Source organism: Sciurus vulgaris, assembly GCF_902686455.1.
Source record: "Sciurus vulgaris genome assembly, chromosome: 3".
Lineage (NCBI taxonomy): Eukaryota > Metazoa > Chordata > Mammalia > Rodentia > Sciuridae > Sciurus > Sciurus vulgaris.
Window position 1 is genome coordinate 27,112,386 of NC_136463.1, and position 19,517 is coordinate 27,131,902.

A 19,517-nucleotide genomic window follows, 5' to 3' on the forward strand; every position below is an offset into this window, starting at 1 on the left:
GCACCCAGTGACAGGCCTGTCACTCCACCACACTTGGCGTAGCTTCGTCCTGGTGTCCCTGCCCACCCCCACAACTGGGGCAGACAGAAGTCACTGGCACATCGTAAATGTTTATTGAAAGAAATTGAGAACTGCCTCCCCCCTTCACATGCAGGTGGACACCCACTGTAGCTCCTGATGGCTTCAAGGACACACATGCCTTCCCGCCTCCCACTAGTCCCTCTGCCAGGCCCAGGTGGTGCCAGTGCCCCCACTGCTCCTTATCCCTGGACCTCCACTCCCAGCCCAATGGCAGAGGGGAGGAGAGCTCTGGTCCCAGGGAGGGGACCCTGGCCCTGAGCCACAGTCCCTGGGCAGGAATGGGGTCAGCATGCACTGGTCCTGTCCGCCACTCCAGGCAGACAGTGGGATGAGGGGTTTCTAATCAGAAGCCCCTGGCTCCATTGGTAGGTCTAATGAGGGCCCCAGAAGCTGGGCTGGCTGCCAGCCAGCATGGTACCTGGACAACCTGTCTCTGGACACTTTCCAAAAAGGACAGATGCCATCCCCACTCAGGGGTCATTCCTGGCCCTCTCTGCAGCCTGTGAGCTGCAGCCTGCAGGGCCTGCCAGTTCTAGAGCCCCCTGAGCTTCTCACTGTGCCTGGGGCCGATGGAGAGCACCAGTGGACCCTTCCAATCCAGCAGCTTCCAGGTGACCCTAGACTTTGCCTCTGCTGGCTGGGGTGAAGTGCTGGGGTTCAGCTGGCTGAGGCACTGGGCGGGCTCTGTCACCACTGCTCCCAAGTGTGTTCTGCCCCCAGCAAGGGCTCCGGTGCTCTCTGAGGGAGCAGGAGGAAGAGTCCTGGCTGGAGAGCAGGTGAGAGACCCACTCTTATTTCCACGATGCCACAGTGCTGGGGACTCGAACCTGGGCCTTGCGCGTGCGAGGCGGGCACTCTACGTGATGGGCTATATAGCCAGCACAAGAGAGACCCACTCTTGAGTGGGCCCCAAAGGGGCAGACCTGCCGCCCTGCCTGGATGCCATCCTTGCATTGGGACTCACAGGACAGGGAAGGAGAAAAGGGGTTCTGGTCCTCCATGTCTTCTCCAAATCCTTGCAGAGGCCACAGTTATCTCTTCCTGCTCTCTCTACTCTCCTGTTGAGTTGGCTGGGAGTCTACCCTGAGTGCAACTTGCTGTAATGCCCACTGATCTACCTGGGGAGCAGAACAGCTCTCCCCCAACACAGTCACCTTAAAGAGCTGGAGAGGCACAGCTCTGTCCCCCTGCTGAGATGCCCAGACTACCCTCTGAGCTGGAGACCCTGCTGGGTGCAGGGCCTCTGGGAGGCAGGCAGGCACCCTAGCTCACTTCATGCCCAGCACCACACTGGCCGAGGGCAGAGGGCCAGCCTGACCCCAGCTCCTCTGGGTTTCTGGACTTACATGAGCCCGGGCCTCTCTGTCCCTCTTCCCTACAGCTGCTACCTGCCTCCCCAGGAACTCTGTGCCAAACAAGTCCTTGGAATCAGATTTATTACTGGGCCCTCTCCTTGGGGTCTCCCTTCCCGGGGACTCTGGGTCCAGACAGGGTGAGAGAGGGCATGTGCCCCCCAAGAGTGTGGGGCCAGGCCAGCCCAAGCCTGGCGCCCAGGCCCACCCCCCGGTGAGGCCTGTGCCTGCTGAGCCTGGTGGCTGCCCGCACCCAGGTGCCAGTGCCACCCTGCCCGCCTCTAGCTCTTCTTGGCCTCCTGCTCCCGGCGCCGCAGCTTCTCCCGCTGCCTCGCAGCCTTCTCCTGGGCCTTGCGCTCCTTCTCTGCAGCTGCTGCCAGTTCCTTCAACTTCCGCTTCACTAGCGCCCGGTCATGCGAGTTACTGAGCCCCAGGCTCTGAGGGGAAAATCCCAGGGTGAAGGACAGTGTCCCAGAACCCTCCAGGTTCAGGTCCAGCCAACACAGCCTGGGCCTTCCTTCTGTCCCAGCTATACACTTGAAGTGCAGCCTCTGCCTCCCACTGTGACTGGCCCAGGATCAGAAGCCCCGGTGAGAAATGGAATTGCAGTGGGTGGGAGAGATGAGGCTTGAGGGCACTGGGCCTCCCCCATCCTTGCCTCCCATTCCTCCACTTGGGATTTCAGCCTGACACAAACCTGTCCAACCTGCTGAGGCCCAGAGGTGGGGAGTGACTTGCCCAAGGTCACAGCTGCTCTGAAGCCAAGGTCCCTCCCCACTACCAGAGACTTTCTTACCACCTCTCCCCCAAGCAACTCAGGTAAGAACAGAGAGAGGCCAGGAACCTTCCAGCAAAGTTCAGAGGCCACTCCCCCAACCTGTCCCCATGGCACACTACTACCACTAGCCTCTGAGACAGAATGGGACCCACCTGACCAGGGGTGAGGCCTGTCTTCCCCATGATACTGGAAAACGCAAGTACCAAAGGTCAGAGGACAGTCCCAAAGTTAGATCAAGCTCAAGTGGTGGGCGTGAATTCCCAGCCGAACTGGGGTCCCCTACTAGAATATAAAGATTAGACCAAAGACCATGCCTAGGGGTCAGAGGTCAGGGCAGTGGCCGGAGAGAGTAGAAAGGCAGTTCAGGAGGCAGGGCTGAGGGTCAAAGGTCAGCATGAGGGGTTCCTCATTCTTGAAGTTTGCCTCAGGCTCTGGCTGGGTCATGACCCTTGCACTTTGACCTACCTTCAGTTTGCTTCCGTCCAGCTGCAGGAGCTGAGGACCATCCACCTGTCGGGCTGCAAACTCGGCGGCGTACTGCTCCAGGTTGAGACTGTGCAGCCACTGGCCCACCTGCTGGCTGGTCCAGTGCTGGACGGTAGGGAGGGGTTCATCCAGGAACTGGGACAGAGACGGGAGAATGAGGGCGCGGCTTAGCCGTGGCATGCACACCTGGCAGAACCAGAGGTCGGGGCTCTAGCCGGCATGGCGGCCAGCCTCGCTCACCTCATCCGAAGACTGGGACAGTGTGTGGTAGGGGTAGGAACACTTGGCCTCCTGCCGGGGACCACTCGGGATCTTGGGGCTGCTGCTGGGGGGCGTGGAGTCGTCACTCAGGGTGGATTCCTACACAGGAAGGGGCGTGTGCTGCTGAGGAATGAGTTAACCCCCAGGCCCAAGGGAGCCCTCTGAATCTACCATCCTGTCTCCATGGGGCTGAGGTCCTGGACTAGGCACCAGAAGTAGCTCAGTGCCCTAGGAGCTGGGCAGGTACAGGACCTGGTGTCTTGTGGAGATGTCAGGACCTGTGGCCTTTGAGAGGCAGGCAGCCATCTGGAGGACACAGGACTAGAACTCAGCCAAATGGAAGAGTTGGCAGGAATAGAGGTCTTGGGCTTGGTGCTGCTTCCTACAGGAAGCCCGCCAGGACTCCCCGGGTTGGCCCAGGTGTCCCTCGGACCTGCCTCCTGTGGCACCCTGCTGGTAGGCACCCTCACTGGACTATGAGCTCTATGAGGACCTTCCACTGGATCCTGCTCACCACAGTGTCCCCAGGGCTGGGGGCCATGGAGCTTTACAATGAAATCTGCACAAGTCTGTGAGCAAGTCCCCTCTCTTGGGGCTTCATTTGCTCACCTGTACAAGAGGAGCGTGCCTATCTCTGCCACCTCACTGTTAGAGCACAAGTGTGTGCTTGGGGCTTTGTGAACTGCAGAGCACTGTGAGAACGGAAGCACACACTCAGGGTTGCCTCTGTCACTCGGGCTTGCTCCTCCTGCAGCCTGTGAGCTCTCAGAGCACTAGGCTGGGCTCCTATTCATCTCCGTATCTCTGAAGCGTCACCCAACAAGCAGGTGGCCCAGCTCCTGACTGGGTGTTGCGTCAGACCTGAGCCAGGCAGAACCCGTAGTGGGCAGGGAGACCCCAGGCCGGGTGAACAGCAGAGCATTGGTGTTCAGGGAGGAGCGCTGAACGGAGGAGGTGGTGAGGGAGTGAAGCAGTGAGTCACTCAGAGGCTGAATGGACGCGGATGACGGATGGTCATGGAACACACAGTGGCTCTGAGGTGGACAGAAGGGTTCCAGGAAGGCCCGGATCCCAGTCTGACCAGGGTGTGATATGTTCCGTGTCACCTGAGTCCAGGAGCCAGTTTTGGGGCAAGAAAATCCTGGGCTTACCTGTGAAGCTGACTTCTTGGGACTGAAGCCCTCGTGTTTAGGAGAGCAGGCGGGGGAGGTGGCGCTGCCCGAGGACGCCGAGCCCTTGCCACTGTCTGTGAACCAGGAAAAGGGCAGGAACGGGGAGCCCCCTGACCGACCAGACCCCTCCACCGACTCCCTGCGAAGAGAGCATCCAGCATGGGTGTGGACACCAAGGGGAGGTTGGGAGCTGAGGGTGGGCGCTGTGGGCACCTCTTACCTGCTGCCCATGGACAAGCGGTTGCTGCCCTTCTCCTTCCGGCTCTTGCCAGTGGATGCTCGGCGGAGGGTGACCCTGTGGGGAGGGCAGGGGGAATGGCAGAGCTGCCCACTGTGCTGGCCTTACCCCAGCAGCTCCAGCCCTATGTGGCGGCCCGCCCTTCACTCACCCCAGGTCCAGGAACTTTCGGCGAGTCTTCTTATCCAGACCGATGGTGGGGCTGGCAGGCTCAGGAGGGCTGGCATCCCGGCTGTCATCTTTCAGGGGACAGAGGGGGAAAAAAAGCCAGTACAGTGGCTTGCCTGTCTTCTTTGGTGGGTTGGCATATTCTTGACTTAGAATCAGCCAATCTGGCTCTGGTGTCCTTCACTAGCTGTGTGACCTAGGAGAAGTCACTTTATCTCTCTGAGCATCTGTCATTTCAAATGTGGGGGTAATAATCCCCGTACATGTCATGATACCTACTGGGATGCTTCAGAAAGTCTTTTACACACTGCAAAGCACTTTACAAACCGACAAATTAGGGACCACTACTATTTACTGTTCATTTTATCCTGGCCTTCCAATCATGGCTCAAATGTCACTTCCTCAGAGGAGTCTTTGATGATGCTCTCCAATAGGTCAGACAGCCTGATAATAGGCACTTCCGCCACCATGCACATTTCCTGAGTAGCACTTATTACCCTTTCTAACTGCACATTTAATTAAGGGATGATTTGATTGTTGAGCCTTTAAACTCAGAGGACAAGGGCTGCCTCTATTTGCCCTGTTTGTGGCCCTGGACCCAGCAGTGTTAGGCATATAGTAATTGCTCTATAAATGAATGAATGAACCTTGGTGCTCTTTCTCCCCGGTTCTCCCCACCCACAACCGACAGCCACACCGTTCCACTGGTGCAGCCACCAACTCCGTGTCACGGGGCGCGGTTGGGGCAGCTGCAGTGCCGGTGCAGACCGGCAGGGGCGCCGCCCGCGCTCACCTTCGCTGTGAGGCTCCGCGCGCGGGTGGCGGCGCACGAAGCTGGGCGAGCTGTCCGAGGAAGGCGCGGAGCGCGGCGGCGAGCTGGAGGCGGCGGCCAGGCCCTCGTGAGAGGCCGCGTTGTGCAGGGGCCGGTAGCGTGTGAGCGGCGAAGGCGGCGGCTCGTCCTCGTCCAGACTGCGCCGCAAACCTGGAGGCTCCAGGCAGAAAGAGCCCCCGGCTGGGGAGCCCGGACCCGAGTGCAAAGGCGAGCGCAGCCGGTGCAGGGGACTCCCGCAGCCATCGGTCACCTGGGGGAGGGAACAGCCCTTCACCAAGGACTCTCCTTCTCCCTTCTCAAAGGGTGAGGAGACCCACGCACCCTGCCCACGGTGCTGGAGCTGGCTCCTGAGTCCTGCTAGGGCCTGGAGAGGGTCCCCTGGTGAGTCACATAGGGAAGGGTCGAGGTCTGCTTGCTTTGCTTACTAACCGTTGTGACTGACACTGGACCTCTGCTGGCCTCAGCTTCCTGATCTGTAAGCTGGGTCCTGGGCAGCTTACAAACAGGGCAAATACAAGTCCTTCTTTAATAGGAGGAGCCAGCCAGAAGTGAACTGCAGCTGACATTTAGTGGCATTATTTGAGGCGTCCCTGGAAGTTGGGAAAGCCCAGGGGTGTGTGTGTGTGTGTGTGTGTGTGTGTGTGTGTGTGTGTGTGTGTGTTGCCCCAACCTTGCCTCCAGGCCCATCGGAACCTTCACCGTCCTCAGCAGAGCTGGCACTGTCCCGAAGTCTTGAGCGGGAAGGCCGGTGTCTTCGGCCCTTGGCCAGCAGCTGGGCCCGGGCCTTGTGTAAACTGCTGTCCAGTCTGGCGGTCTCTGGCACAGCCAAGTCCAGATCTGCAAACCAGAAGGGGCAGAGACCAATCCCCTGGAGGTGTCAAGCCCAGAGGTCCAGCTTGTTCACACCCCAGACGTTCAGCCAGTGCTTCTGAATGTGAGGCACTGCCAATCCAGGGGAGATGGAAATCAGCGCCCCCCCCAACACACACACAGAGGCTGGGAGGAAGCTAATCACACCAGCACATAAATACAGCCCTCGCTGAGGCACAGAGCAGTCGTATTTGGAGAGGTCAGAGGGGGAAACACCAACCCAGCTCCTAAGGTCTGGAGGGGTGTTTGCAAATGACCAGGTGGCATATGCAATGCTGAAAGTAGGGAAGCAGGGGCGGCACCTCTAGGGATGTGGGAGGAAAGCTCTCTGGGGAGAAGGACTGGATGAGGCTGCCACGTTAGAAGCATCTACAATGCGTCATTCAAAACAACCCCTGGAACCAGATGTGGTGGCACAGGCCTATAATCCCAGTGACTGGGGAGACCAAGGCAGGAGGATCACAAGTTCAAGGCTAGCCTCACAATTTATCAGGGTCCTAAGCAACTTAGTGAGATCCTGTCTCAAAATTTAAAGAATTAAAAGAAAAAAAGGGGGGGGGGCTGGGGATGTGACTCAGTGGTTAAGTGCCCTTGGGGTTTGATCTCTAGTAGGAAAAAATAAAAATAAAAAAACCCAGGGAGAGGAGGCTCCCACAGCCACTATACACACTGAATAGCTGAGTGAACTGAGGCTCAGAGAGGTCAAGTCACTTGACTGAAGCCTTCAGCTAGCGGTAGTCTGGGATTTGAGCCTGGCTAGACTGGCTCCAGATCTGGCCCTGTGGGGACACTTGCTGTGTTGCTCTTAGGGTTCTATTCAGAGATAACACTGGTGAGCATTTGGGGAGTTGCATTTGAAGTGAGGCACAGGGACTCCCACAAGCCAGTGGCAGTGGCAGGAAGGAAGGCCCCACAGGCCTCTGCAGCCTGTCCTTCCCGTCTGCAGTCTGTGGCCCAATGCGAGGTCCTGAAGGAAGGAGAGCAGGCAGACACAGTGGATCATGCACAAACGCACTTATTGATCAATTTCACTTTTTGTGTGCCCCACCTGGGAACGGTGCCCTCATGCTGGACTGGCCCTGACCTTGGCACGAGGGTCTCTGAATAGAAAAGATTCTTCCTGTGCCTCAGCATGGTTCAAGACCTTTCTCCTCCTCACCTCCCTTGGGATCTTCAGGACCCCATTCCATCCCACATCCCCACCCTGTCTTGCCTGCTCCTCCCTCTTTTCTGCAGATACCCCCAAAGGCACCCCTGGCTTAATGACCACTTATGTCTATTTCTAGCTGACTTCTCCCCTGAATTCCAAGCCCAGGCACTCAGGCCATGGTCAGGGAACCCGACATGACACAGGACCCCCAACACCTCAAACTCAACACATCAAAACAAACACACTGCCCTGCCTCAGACTTCTCTCTTCTCTGGCTCCCTGAATGGTTCCACTGCTCACCCAAGCCACCCAGGTCAGGCAGCTCTGGGCTACCCTCCCTGCTCAGCCCCACGCCCAGCTGGTAACGTCCATGTCTAACTGTCCACTCAACACTTCCACTGATGTGCCTTGTGGGCTCCTTCCACTTCTATGGTGAAGCCAAACTCAGGGCTCTGCCTCCCTGTGAGCTGCTCCCCCAGGTCCCCATCTTGGTAGCTCCATCCATCCAGGTGCTCGAGTCAACCCCCCAGGGTCATCCCTGACTTCTTTCTCTCCCATCCTACAAACAGATCCAGCCAGAATTCCTGTTAGCTCTACTTTCAAAATATATCTAGACGTACTGAAATATTTATGATGAAGTGATATGTTTTGGATTCAGTTCAAAATAATCCAGAGTAATAAGGGCAGAGAATGGAAGGGATAGAGGCGAAACAAGGCTGGCTGTGAGTGGGCTCATGCTGAAGTGGGGTGACCAGGACATGAGCACATGTCAGAGGACAATGCATTCTTCTCTACTTCTTCTTCTTCTTTTTGGTATCAGGACTAAACCCAGGGGTGCTTAACCACTGAGCAACATCCCCAGCCCTTTTCTATATTTTATTTAGAGACAGGGTCTTGCTGAGTTGCCGAGGGCCTCCCTAAGTTGCTGGGGCTGGCTTTGAACTCGCGATCCTCCTGCCTCAGCCTCCCAAGCCCCTGGGATTACAGGTGTGCGCCACTGTGCCTGGCACTCTTCTCTAATTCTGAACATGGCTGGGAGCTGGGGATGGAGCTCAGCAGCAGGGCACTTGCTTAGTATGTGCAAGGCCCCAGTAGTACAAAGAAAAAAATATGGTTGATATTTTTTAAAAAATATTGTTTATGATTGTGTATACACACACGCACCCATGCACACATGGAGAGGAAGGAGAGGGCAGGGGAGAACGCACAGCTAGGTACCATCATCTCTTGCCTTGATTACTATTAAAAAACACCCTAGCTGGTCTTCCTTCCTCCCTTCTTTCCCATGTGCAGTCTTTTTGCAGCACAGCATCCAGCGTGATCCTAATGAAACCTGTCGGCTGTCACTCCCCTGCACAGAACCCTCCAGTTACTTCCCATCTCAAACAGAGTAAGAGCCCAAGTTCTCCCAGGGGCTCAGTCTGTGCTCCTCTCCCTCCCTCCAGCCACCCTTCCTCACCAAAGTCCAGCCTGCACCTCAGGGCCTTTGCATGTCTCTTCCTACAGAGCCCTTGGCCAGATTTCTACATACCTCTCTTCCTCCCCTCCTTCAGGTCTTTTGCTCAGTGTCATGGAGGACTTCCCAGACCACTCAGTTGATGTCGCCTTCCCATACACACTCCAAAACCCCACTCCTACTTTTTCCACGTCATTTATCACTCTCTGGCATATTGTATTATTTAAGTTTATTGTCTGTCTTCACTCCTTAGAATGTCAGCTCCACAAGGACAGATTTTTCTCTATCTTGTTCACTACCCCAGGCATAGGACAACATCTGGCACATAGTGCACATAGTAGGCACTTAGTTAAGTACTTGTTTTTCATTTTTGTTTTTGCAGTAACCAGGATCTCCCACATGCTAGGCAAGTGCTCTATCACTGAGCTACACTCCCAGTCCTTTTTATTTTGGGATAGGTTCTGAGACTGGCCTCAAATTTGTAATCTCCTTGCCCTGGCCTTAAATTTATTTTTTATTATTTTATTTTTGGTCCTGGAGCATTAGACCCTGGGCTGCTTTACCACTGAGCTACATCCCCTGCCCATTTTACTTTGCATTTTGAGACAGAATCTCACTAAGTTACTGAGGATCTTGCTAAATTGCTGAGGCTGCCATCGAACTTGTAATCCTCCTGCCTCAGCCTCCAGAGTTGCTGGGATTACAGGCGTGTACCACTATGCCAACATTTGTGTAAGTACTATTTTAATAAAAGAAGAAAGTCCTGTTGATTGGCCTTCTTTGCACACATGGGGTGGCCTGTTCTCCCCGTCTAGACTGAACTGCCTCAGCTCAGGCCTCTGCCAGCTGCCCCCACCTCTGCCATCCCAGAGCATGGCTTCTGCATCTGTGTATTCTTCCCTCCCCACACCTTCCACGGGTTTGAAGGAACTTTCTAAAGCACCTTTCTTGCCATGTTCTCTACTCTCCTGCTCTGACCCACTGGCGTGTGGGGTAGGGGATCCCAAAGCCAACATACAGTCCAGCTCCTCAGCCCTGCATTCAAGATCTTGGAGACCCCGCCCACCTTTCTGTTTCCCAGACTCCTCCTGCTCCAGACTCTTATGCTACACCTCACATAAGGGCATGGGCTCTGGAGCCGCGTGGCTCAGGCCAAGTCCAGTTTTGTTGCTTCCTAGGTGTACCTGGACAAGTCACTTACTTACATTAGGTAGTGGCTCCCTCATCTGTAGAAAGGGGTCAAACCAGCAGTATCTTACCGAGAGCCTTGTCATGCGCACTAAGTAGAATCATCCCCATAAAGTGCTTCATCATGCCTGCAACTTGGCGACTGCCTAATGGGCATTTGCTGCTGATGTCGAGCAATGCTGGATTGCCTGCACCCACCTGTGTATACACCTGAACCTATGCCCACCTTTGCCTCTGTGCCCACCCTCCCTCAGTGCCAGCACACCACCCCTTCTGTCTGGCTGACTCTAGCGCCTCACCCCCGCTCCCTCCTCCTCAGGCCTCACAGGACATTCGTCTTTGTCTATCTCTGTGAGCTTTCATGATATGTGCCCCTGCTTGTCCTCACCCTAGAAATCAGGCTCCCTGAGGGCAGTGACTTGATCTGCCTTGTTCTTTGTTGCCTTTCCCCAGAGCCTGGCACAGAACCTGGCACCTATCAGGAGCCTGTGGATCTTTCCTGGATGGCTGAGGAGACAAGGATTGCCTATGGGCTACTACTTCATCTCAGACAAGGCCTCAGTCTAGCTGACAGTAGAGCTGAGGTTGTAGAAAGACCCAGAGTTTCCTAAGGAGAGGGAATGGTGCAGGCTTGGGCTTGGGGTGTCTGAGGAGCAGCCGGGGGACCAGCACAGCCTGTAAGGAGGAGCCGGGCATGGGCTGGTGAAAGGGGAAGATGGACACAGAGAGGCAGCCGCAGTGGACTAGGGCAGCGGCAGGGGGTTCTGAGGGGGCAGATGCTGTCTGAGGACGGATTTCTTGGACCCAGGCCTGACTCGGTCCTCTGGTCCCTCAGTTGCACTTGCTCTGCTTCTGGTGTCCACAGCCCCTGGGCTGAACCGGAGAGGGGTCCTCCTTTCCCCGCCCTCCACCCCTCACCCAGACTCCCCAGTCATGACCTGGTCGCAGCAAGCCCTGAAGACCAAACCGCAGAAGAGGCAGAGCTACTCCCCGCTGGGCTCTTCCGGGCCAGGCCTTCTTCTAAGTGCTTCACAATTACTCGCTCATTCTACCTCCCACAACCCAGGAGGAAGGGACACTACCAATCCCCAGGGTAGTCTCAATTTGACTGAGCTGGTAAGATCCTGCCAGGGCTAAAGACAGGCAGTCTGGCATATCTGTAGCCACCAACTACACTGCATCCCTTCTGAAGAAAGATGGGAGTGATTTGAGTCCAACCCCCAGCTTCATAGGTGGGGAAGCTGAAGGTCGAGGAAGAAAGGTTTGGCCTAGGGTAGGAGGGAGTTAAGGATGGTGTCCAGGTCTCCTGGCTCCCAGCTGCCCTCCTGGCACTCAGCTGCTGCTCAGCCAACCTGTGCCAAGGAGGGGGCCCTCTGCTCCTGACTCTGAGCACCACGGTCATCTTCCATGGGACAGTCTAGAGGGAAAAGGGAATCCTGGTGGTTTAGAGGTTCTGAGGTGAGGTCAGCCAGCCTCTCCTGGGCCCCTTGGTCTACCAGGCCCCTCAACCCCTTCTTCCACCTCTTGCAGTTCCCTGCTCTGTCCTGCTCTTCCCCTCCTGCCTGGGCAGTGGGAGTGATGACTATTTAATTGCCTTTCCCATCAGGAAGCAAGGCCCACTACCTCAGCAGAGTAGGGAAACAGGAAGGGCCTGGGTGAGGAGCCTGGGTGAAGGCTACAGGGGGAGGGGGCAGGAAAGCCCAGGGGAGGACAGTTCCCCTGCTAGGCCAAGGGTTGAGCTGGGCCTTTGTGGGGATACAGGGACCCAGGGACCCACTGGAGCCCCTGGGAGCCTGGGGTGGGAAGCAGTGTTCCTCAGAAGCCAGGAGGCAGTAGTCCTGGTGTTACTGTGGTCAGGGGCAGTGACAGGGAAGAGAGGAGCAAGATAGATAGGAAGGCAGGCACGAGAAGCTGGGAGCCCCTTGGTATTCTAGGTTTAGGAGCTCCCCAGCTGCACACCCTAATCCAGCCGGGAAACAGTTTCTCCGCCCCAGGGCCTGCTGGGAATGCTGCCCCACTGGGGTAGTCTATCTCCATATGAAGGTACAGGGTGTGCACGCAACCAAGTGTGTGCTGAGGACAAGGCCATGCAGACCAGCATGAGGGGCTGCTATGGGGTCTGAGGTTGTATATGTGTTGCACTTGATTTCAGGGAGAGCCATGGAGCGAGGTCGCATGCACTCATGGAGGTGACTAGGAGGTGATGCCTGTTGTCTGGGCTGGAATATACAGGTGTGGAGCACAGTGACCAAGAGCAGAGAATCAGGCAGTCAGGGGTTCTAGCCCCAGGCCTGTCAAATAACTTATGTGATCTCTAATGCAAGTCACTTCAACACTTTGCATTCTGTGCTTATCTGTAAAATGGACTTACTAAACAGCATTATTGTAAGAATGAATGATACAGTGCATGTGAGATCGGGGTGTGTGGACTAGTACTGGAACAAGATAAGTACTTGCAGACGAGAACCCACTAAGATAGTAGTGTCAGAGTCAGACCTCAACACACAACACACACACACACACACCGTGCACGTGCGCGCTTGCCCCCACTTGATGCCCAGTGGCCTTGGGAAGAAGTGCTTTTTGGCTGTATCTATTGCTAGGAATGGAGCCACACAGAACTTACCAAAAACCTCATCTGTGGGTTCTCGGAGCTTTGAAGAAGCCATGACTCAAGAGAGCTGTGGAGGATAAGTGGAGAGAAAGAAAAAGAGACCCTGATAAGAGGTTCAGGTTGGTCAAGTCAGGGGACAGTTCAACGGCTATACCTGCTTCTAGCTTGCTAGGGTCCCTCACTTTCCCTCAAAGCTCCTCTTCCAGCCCTGGAAGAAAAGCCATCTGAGTTCTCCTCTAGACTGGGGGTATTGGGGCAGCAGGCACAAACAGAAGGGCCTGGCTAAAGCCAGTCCTGGCACAGATGCAGGCCGGGCCCTGCAGGCGGTCCAAGCCAACTGGCTGCTGCCTTCACACGGACTCTTCACTGTCCTGGGCCCTTCCATCACTCATATCTCCTAAAAGCTTTCAATCATCATAAACTGTCCAACATCAAATGTAGGAAAAGTTATGGAGATTATTAAATCCAATCCTCTCATTTTACAAATACAGAAAAGGAGGAGAGAGTGGCTAACCCATCATCACATAGCAAGTTAATGGCACATACAGAACCAGAACCCAGGATCTTCCATTCATCCACCTACCTATTTATCCACCCATCTGCTCCATCCGCTAGACTATCCACCCATCCATCCATTCATTCATCCATCCCCCACACCTGTCTAATAGCCATCTCATCCATCCAACATCCACCCAACACCTACCTCAATCCATCCATCCACCCATCTTTGCAACTACCAGTTCTGTATCCATCTTCCATCCATCATCCAATTCTGCTTCCCCCCTCTCCATCCTCCATCACTGGGGCCCTCACCACCTGCCCTTCTGAACATGAGCTGTTCAGGAAATTGGCACCATCAGCAGGGCCCACTGTTCTAGGCAGACTCACAGTTCTCACTGTTCTTGACAGACGCACAGATGCAGGAGGGTATGAGGAGTCAATGCTCAGAAGCATCGAGTATGTTCTGGGAAGGAGTGTGGATGGACCAAGATATTTTGTTGTTGTTTGCTCATTTGATGGGAAGCTGAAAGGAATGACAGGTAGGGAAGCAGAATATAGCAGGTGAAACCATTTGGACAGGCTTTCCTAGCAGATGTTGGGAAATACTGGATGAGAAGACAAGGAAGAAATTGGGAGTCACTGATGGCTTAAAGAAGAGGACACTATAAAATCAAGACATGATCTTTAGTTACTTCTAACACTCAGGTCCCTAGGAGAAGGGCAGGGCACTGGGCTAGGTCATGTACTTGACAGGTGCCTGGAAGCTAGGCACATGCCTTCCGCTCCACCTCTGTTCCTTATGGTCTCACTGTGAGCTTAGTATTCCCACTTGTCAGATGTGAAAACTGAGATGCAGAAGATGGGAGGCAGAACTCCGCTTTGACCACCTCTCCTATCTCAGTGCTCTCTTGAGGGATGGCCTGCAATTCCTGGGGTACTCCTGAGGAAGGGATGGGATAGAGACAGGGGAGCTGGTATACGCACATGGCCCAGGATTAGGGGAAGAATTAAAACAACCTCCACCCCAGACTCCATGGATGCCTTCAGCTGAGCAGGAAATGAGATATGGGAGGGGTCAGTGATGCAGGGCCTCCAAGAATCCTCCCGACATTCTTGAACTCTGGGGATTAGTAATAGCCAAGATCTAGACTGGTTCTTCCTGCCCTAAGGGGTCAGATGAGAAGGGAGGCTAACCCTAAGAATGAACCAAATTCTCTCACTGGATCACAAAGCCTTACCTGTCCCCTTTTCCAGAAAGCTGTCCTAGGTAGTTCTCCTGCCTTCTATTTTTCTGCATAGTTTCCAATTCCACACACTGAGAAATGAAGAATTTTTCAGACTTCATTGATTCCCTACATGGGTCTTATCTCCCCATATCAGATGAGAGCTCCCCAAGAGTCCTGTATTCCCCCATCAGAATAGGGGCTTTTGAGCTAGGAGCTGCCTCTCCCATCAGAATGGGGGCCCTCTGAGGACAGCAGTCTTAGACACTGAGAAGGAAAAGCTCATGTGCTCTTTATTCAAGGACCCAGTCCAGGACTGAGACCCTGCTGTGCACGGAGGCCTCTTCCAGCCAGCTCCCTGCAGTGTGTGAGGGAGGGGAAGGAGGGACCCAACCCTCCCTACACTGCCCCATGGGGGAACTCTAGGGAAGCTTGATATGCAGAAGGTCACCTGACCCTGCCACCTCTCCTTCCAAAATTGAGTCTTGGAAAATTAGATATTCAACCTTACGTCACACACACACACACACACACACACACTCTCTCTCTCTCTCTCTCTCTCTCTCTCTCTCTCTCTCTCTCTCTCTCTCTCTCTCTCCTGGACAGGTAACCATCCAAGGATAGAAATGAACCTGTTCCTCTGGACACTCCATTGCCAGACCATTCTCTTCCCCCACAACTGCCAATTTCTGGAGGTGCATCAATGACCTGACTTTTTTCTGGGAGAAAGGGAAGCAGGTGAGTTCAAAAATAAATATGGGAGCCAAGGGAAGGAGAAAGAAAAAGAAAAGGTGCACAGTCTGGGGAGGAAGCAGGAGTAGGAACACCAGTCACAGAGATTGGCAGGGTCCAAAGGGGGCTGAGAAGAAAGAGCAGAGTGGGGCCAGAGAAACTGGTGGAGAAGACAGAGGGCTGGGAGCCCTGAGGGGGCCCAGGGTGGGGTGCCAAAGAGCCATTGCCTGCAGGCTAGAGGCAAGAAAGGGGCCCTGGAAGAGGCGGAGGAGAGTGGGGGGGGGGAGTGCAACTGGGAAGGCCGGGCAGGGTGGACTGAGCAGGCTGGGGGAGAGGCTGTCGTGGAGCTAGGGAGGCTGTGCCCCTCCCTATGCGGGCAGTCTTCCACTCGCCTCAGGCTGGGGACAGCCTAAAGGAGTCTGACACTCTCCTAAAGCGCCGCTGGACATGGAGAGGAGGTGGGGGACAGCTACCTATTTCACTCCCAGGGTCCCCCTCTCCCTAATCACAGCGGGTGGCCAATCTCTCTCCAACCCACTAGTCCAACTCCTCACTGGGCAAGAAGGAGTTAAGCCCTCTACCCCTTCCCCCACACCAGTTTTTTTTTTTTTTTTTTTTTTAATTAATTTCTCGGGAGAGAGGGAGGGGATTAGGGACACAAATCCTATCTCCGCCCCCTCCCCTGACAGCCCAGCTCCCCAGCCCCGTGCGGTCCCCCTAGGGATAGGGGAAAAAAGGTTCCTGTCGCTCGGACCCATCCAACCCCACTCGGGCCAAGCGGCTCCCCGCCCGGCTTCCCCGTCCACCCCAGGGGGCCCGGCCTCTCACCTCTAGCATCGGTCATCTTCAGCGGCTGGCGCCTCGGGAACCCCTCGGGCCCATGGTGCTCAAGTCGAGGGCCGGGCAGGAGAGGGGCGAGGAACCGTCACCCCGGCCGCGGGGGGCTCCGGGCTGGCTCAAGCCGCTCCATCCCGGGTGGGGGTGTGGGCCGGCGGGGAGGGTCCCGGAGCCGGAGAGAAATGGAGAGTGGGGGGAGTTTGGGGACAGGGGGAGGCTTGCAGGCAGCAGGAGGCGCGGGCGGGGCTGGACCTGGAGACCTGACGGGAGGATGCTCCGTGTGTGCGTGCGTGTGCGTGTGTGTGTGAGTGTGTGTGAGTGTGTGAGTGTGTGAGAGAGAGCGCGAGAGAGCGAGCGCGCGCGCGAGCGGTGGAGCGCCACCTCCCGCCCCGCCCCCGCCGGGCCCGCGGGTCGGGGCCTCGGCCTGGCAGGCGGAGTCGCTCAGCGTCGCGTCCGCCGGGTCGACGGGGTTCCCGGGAAGGGGCGATGCGGGGGCGCGTGGCGGGGAGGCCGGGCGCCCGGGAGACAAAGAGCGGGCGGCAGGGGGCGGAGGCGGGAGATCCGAGCGGAAGGAGGCGGCGGGCGCCACGGCCCGGCCCGGGGATCCTAGTTGCAGCTACTTGTCGGCCCGCGGGAGACGCCACGCACTGGAGTCTGCGCGGGGGCAGGGGAGCGGCCCGGGAGGCGGCCCCACCGGGCTGCCGCCGAGTCTGCAGGGTCCGTGAGGGCTCCTGATTCACTCACTCACGCACTCACTCACTCACTCATTCAAAACACCCGCCCAGCAGCAGCCCGGCGCTGAAGCCGGAGGGGACCACGGTGAACCCAGCCGACCCAGTCCAGGCCGTGGCGCTCGCCATGCAGTCGGGAGGCCCTCCCAAGCCCGGATGCTGTAGGCCGGGTCTCAAGAGGACACTTCAGCCGGGAGGGAGAGCACGCGAGGGCGCCTGGTTGGTCTGGGAGGGTGGACAGGGAGGATTCCTAGAGGAGGAGGTGTCTGGCTACTCCTGCGGACCACGGGCCACGTTAGGGGAAAAGTGTCCACGGTCTTCGGCCTTGCGGTGGAGGGACCAGAGGGGCAGGCCAGCTGATGCTGCGGAGGTGCAAGGGGAGGTTTGCATTTCATTCTACTAGCCATCGGGGAGGGAGGGGTGCAGATCTGCATTTTGGGAAGAACCCTTGGGCTCCTCAATGGAAAGCTGATAGTAGAGGACATCCTAAGGTCGAGCCCCCTCAGGACGCTGTGAAGAAACGACAGAAGGGGGCAGAAAGAGTAAAGATCAAGTTGAGAACTATTCAGGATGGAGAAGTGAATAAAGTGACAGGCCGACTGGACAAAGTTGAGGGAGAGCAGGGGTTTAGGATGGCTGTGGGTATTGGCTAGAGGCAGGAAGCCCTAGAGCTGAGTTGGTTGTAAGGAGGGACAAGCTCACACTTGGACTGGGTGAGCCAGTTGCAGATGGTGGTGGTGGCAGGCCACCCGGGAGAGATCACGTAATCAACAACTAGCTGCCATAGGCAGGGCTTGAGGTGTGTCAGGCACCCTACTAAGTACTTCTCAAGTAATTTAATGTCATTCTCACAGTAAACCCATGAGGTAGGTGTTCCTGTTACTCCCTACCTTGAAGCTAGAGACTTAGAAGGAAAGTGGTTTAGGAGCAGGTGGTGAAGCTGGAGAAGGGTCCAGCATTCATGGGAGAGTCCAAGAGGCTGGAGAGGGAGAGCCCCTTCGTGGCCCATGGCTATCTGTAGTCTGAGGCCTCCAAGGGTCTGTGGGAAGCTGCACAGAACTGTGGGTGAGGACAGAATTTTGGGAACTGAGGGCATCCTAGGAGATCTGTGGCAGTCTGGGACTCTGGGTGTCTACAGAATCTGCTGGCAGTCATAGGGGGCTGAGAGGGTGGGGTCTTTTTTGATAGCTCATTTGGGCTGTCTGGGGTCTTGAAAGAGGATGTGGTTTGCAGGCTGAGATCTGGAGTGAGGGATTGATTCTATAGCTCATATAGATCTCAAGAGATTGGGGGTTGATGAATGTAAGGACACTGCTGGGGGTGGGGCATTCTGGGGGAGGATGCTTTTAGACTTGAGAGGACTCATGTTCTTAAGAGGCCTAAGTTGCTGAGAGCTGAGAAATTCCCCTCACTTGACTTCCCTCCCCAGGTAAGTGTTGGGGTTGTGACAAACCTGCTCAAGTTTTGGGCATGTGACCTGGGTAGGGGATGAGAATGGGGCTAGGGGAGCAATGGTGACAAGCCTCATGCAGGACTGGCCATGGCCATCTGACCCAGCCTCAAATATGGATATGTTTCAGGGGTAAGTCATATCTCAGGCTCGAGAAACTCCCAGCAAAGCCACACACACAGCCATAGGGCTTAAACATCGGGGGGCTACTAGGCCCACCTTCTGGAACATGTGTATGGTTATCTGACACACATGACAGATGGGAGTAGCAGAACTCCACCCTGGATGATTAGCCCCAGCCAGACCAGAAGCCCTCCGTACAACCCCCAGGTCTGCCTCCCCCAGCCATGTCACTCACTTCTTGGGGCTTCTTTGCAAGGCTTCTTCAGTAGTCCTGGGGTTGTGACTTCTAACTATGGAACCATGACCTGTGACCTGTGATCATGGGATAGTGACACCTGGATCTGTCTTCAGCATCCCCAGAGCTCTCAGTGTTCCCAGGACGATCCACTTTGGAGGTGACGCTCTGAGAGATATGGTCACTAACACTCGGGTTGGACTAGACTGGTCCTACATGGGCCATGATGTGAACTAGACATTTTGAGGGGTAGTTATGAGATGCCAGAATTTGCCTTGACATGAATGAGACTGTTGAGTCATCCACAATGGAGTAGCTGCCTCAGGAGCTATCAATGGAATTCAGGGCCCTTCAGGTTGACACTTCTATTTCTTATGGCAAAGAGCAGGGAAAGTGAGAAACCCACTGGGCCCAAGCCAAGGAACACAAGGGCCCAGCTTTGGTTCTCTCCCACGCTTGCACCACAGCACGAGGGGCAGGGAAGTTCGGGCTGGGAACTGCCACAAGTCCCTGCCCCTCCCTGCTGCCCTGACCTCTGGGACTCACCAAAGCTTGTTCCTGGAACACCAGAATCTGACTCCCTGGCCCTTTAATATCAGACCTGGAGGCAGCAACCGGACCTGCTGGAACAGAGCAGGGGACTCAGGCTGTTTAAGACCTCTCAGGCCCATCTCTAGAGGGGCAAACAGGACATTTCTAGGACCATGGAGGACAGACTGCTCTGACATGTCACCTCCCACTTTGATCCTTCTAGCACTTCGGAGTGCCTGTGGAGAATACCCCTTCAGTCCAGTACTCAGGGGAGGGACCTGGGGTTCACCTTACCATATCTAGCCCATCCTCTGGATCTTAGAGGTCTTACAAAAAAGATGCGACAGACTGTTTAGAAACCGCAGGAGGTCTGGACAAAAAGCATGTATGCTGATGGGGAATGATGGCAGAAAGGCAGTTTGCTGGGACCCGGAACTCTGCAGAAAGCACATCAGGATCCGGGATAGCACCGGTGGTCTTGATGGCCCACCCCCACCCCCAGTGAATC

General features: G+C 55.8%; 1 protein-coding gene and 1 long non-coding RNA gene across 6 annotated transcripts; one reads left to right on the forward strand and one right to left on the reverse strand.

Annotated features, from left to right (window-relative positions):
* Positions 1 to 97: 97 nt before the first annotated feature.
* SAMD14 (sterile alpha motif domain containing 14) lies at positions 98 to 19,466 on the reverse strand. 5 transcript variants are annotated; one of them, XM_079132386.1, is made up of 12 exons: positions 15,931 to 19,452; positions 14,386 to 14,462; positions 13,535 to 13,670; positions 12,659 to 12,713; positions 6,044 to 6,205; positions 5,330 to 5,618; positions 4,520 to 4,607; positions 4,351 to 4,425; positions 4,110 to 4,269; positions 2,938 to 3,057; positions 2,677 to 2,832; positions 98 to 1,870 (listed from the first exon to the last, which is right to left on the reverse strand). In XM_079132386.1, the coding sequence occupies exons 4-12, from the start codon at positions 12,668 to 12,670 to the stop codon at positions 1,715 to 1,717; spliced, it is 1,218 nt and encodes a 405-aa protein (XP_078988512.1). In that variant the 5' UTR covers positions 12,671 to 12,713; positions 13,535 to 13,670; positions 14,386 to 14,462; positions 15,931 to 19,452; the 3' UTR covers positions 98 to 1,714. The 5 variants fall into 5 exon arrangements, 4 of the variants coding, with proteins under 4 accessions (XP_078988512.1, XP_078988509.1, XP_078988511.1 ...); XM_079132383.1 differs by lacking the exon at positions 13,535 to 13,670 and having other exon boundaries at positions 15,931 to 19,455; XM_079132385.1 differs by lacking the exons at positions 13,535 to 13,670; positions 14,386 to 14,462.
* Positions 5,613 to 12,648, forward strand: LOC306656841. Its single transcript, XR_013762654.1, has 3 exons — positions 5,613 to 5,749; positions 8,682 to 8,778; positions 8,942 to 12,648. It is a non-coding gene; the product is annotated as an uncharacterized lncRNA (long non-coding RNA).
* Positions 19,467 to 19,517: the final 51 nt, after the last annotated feature.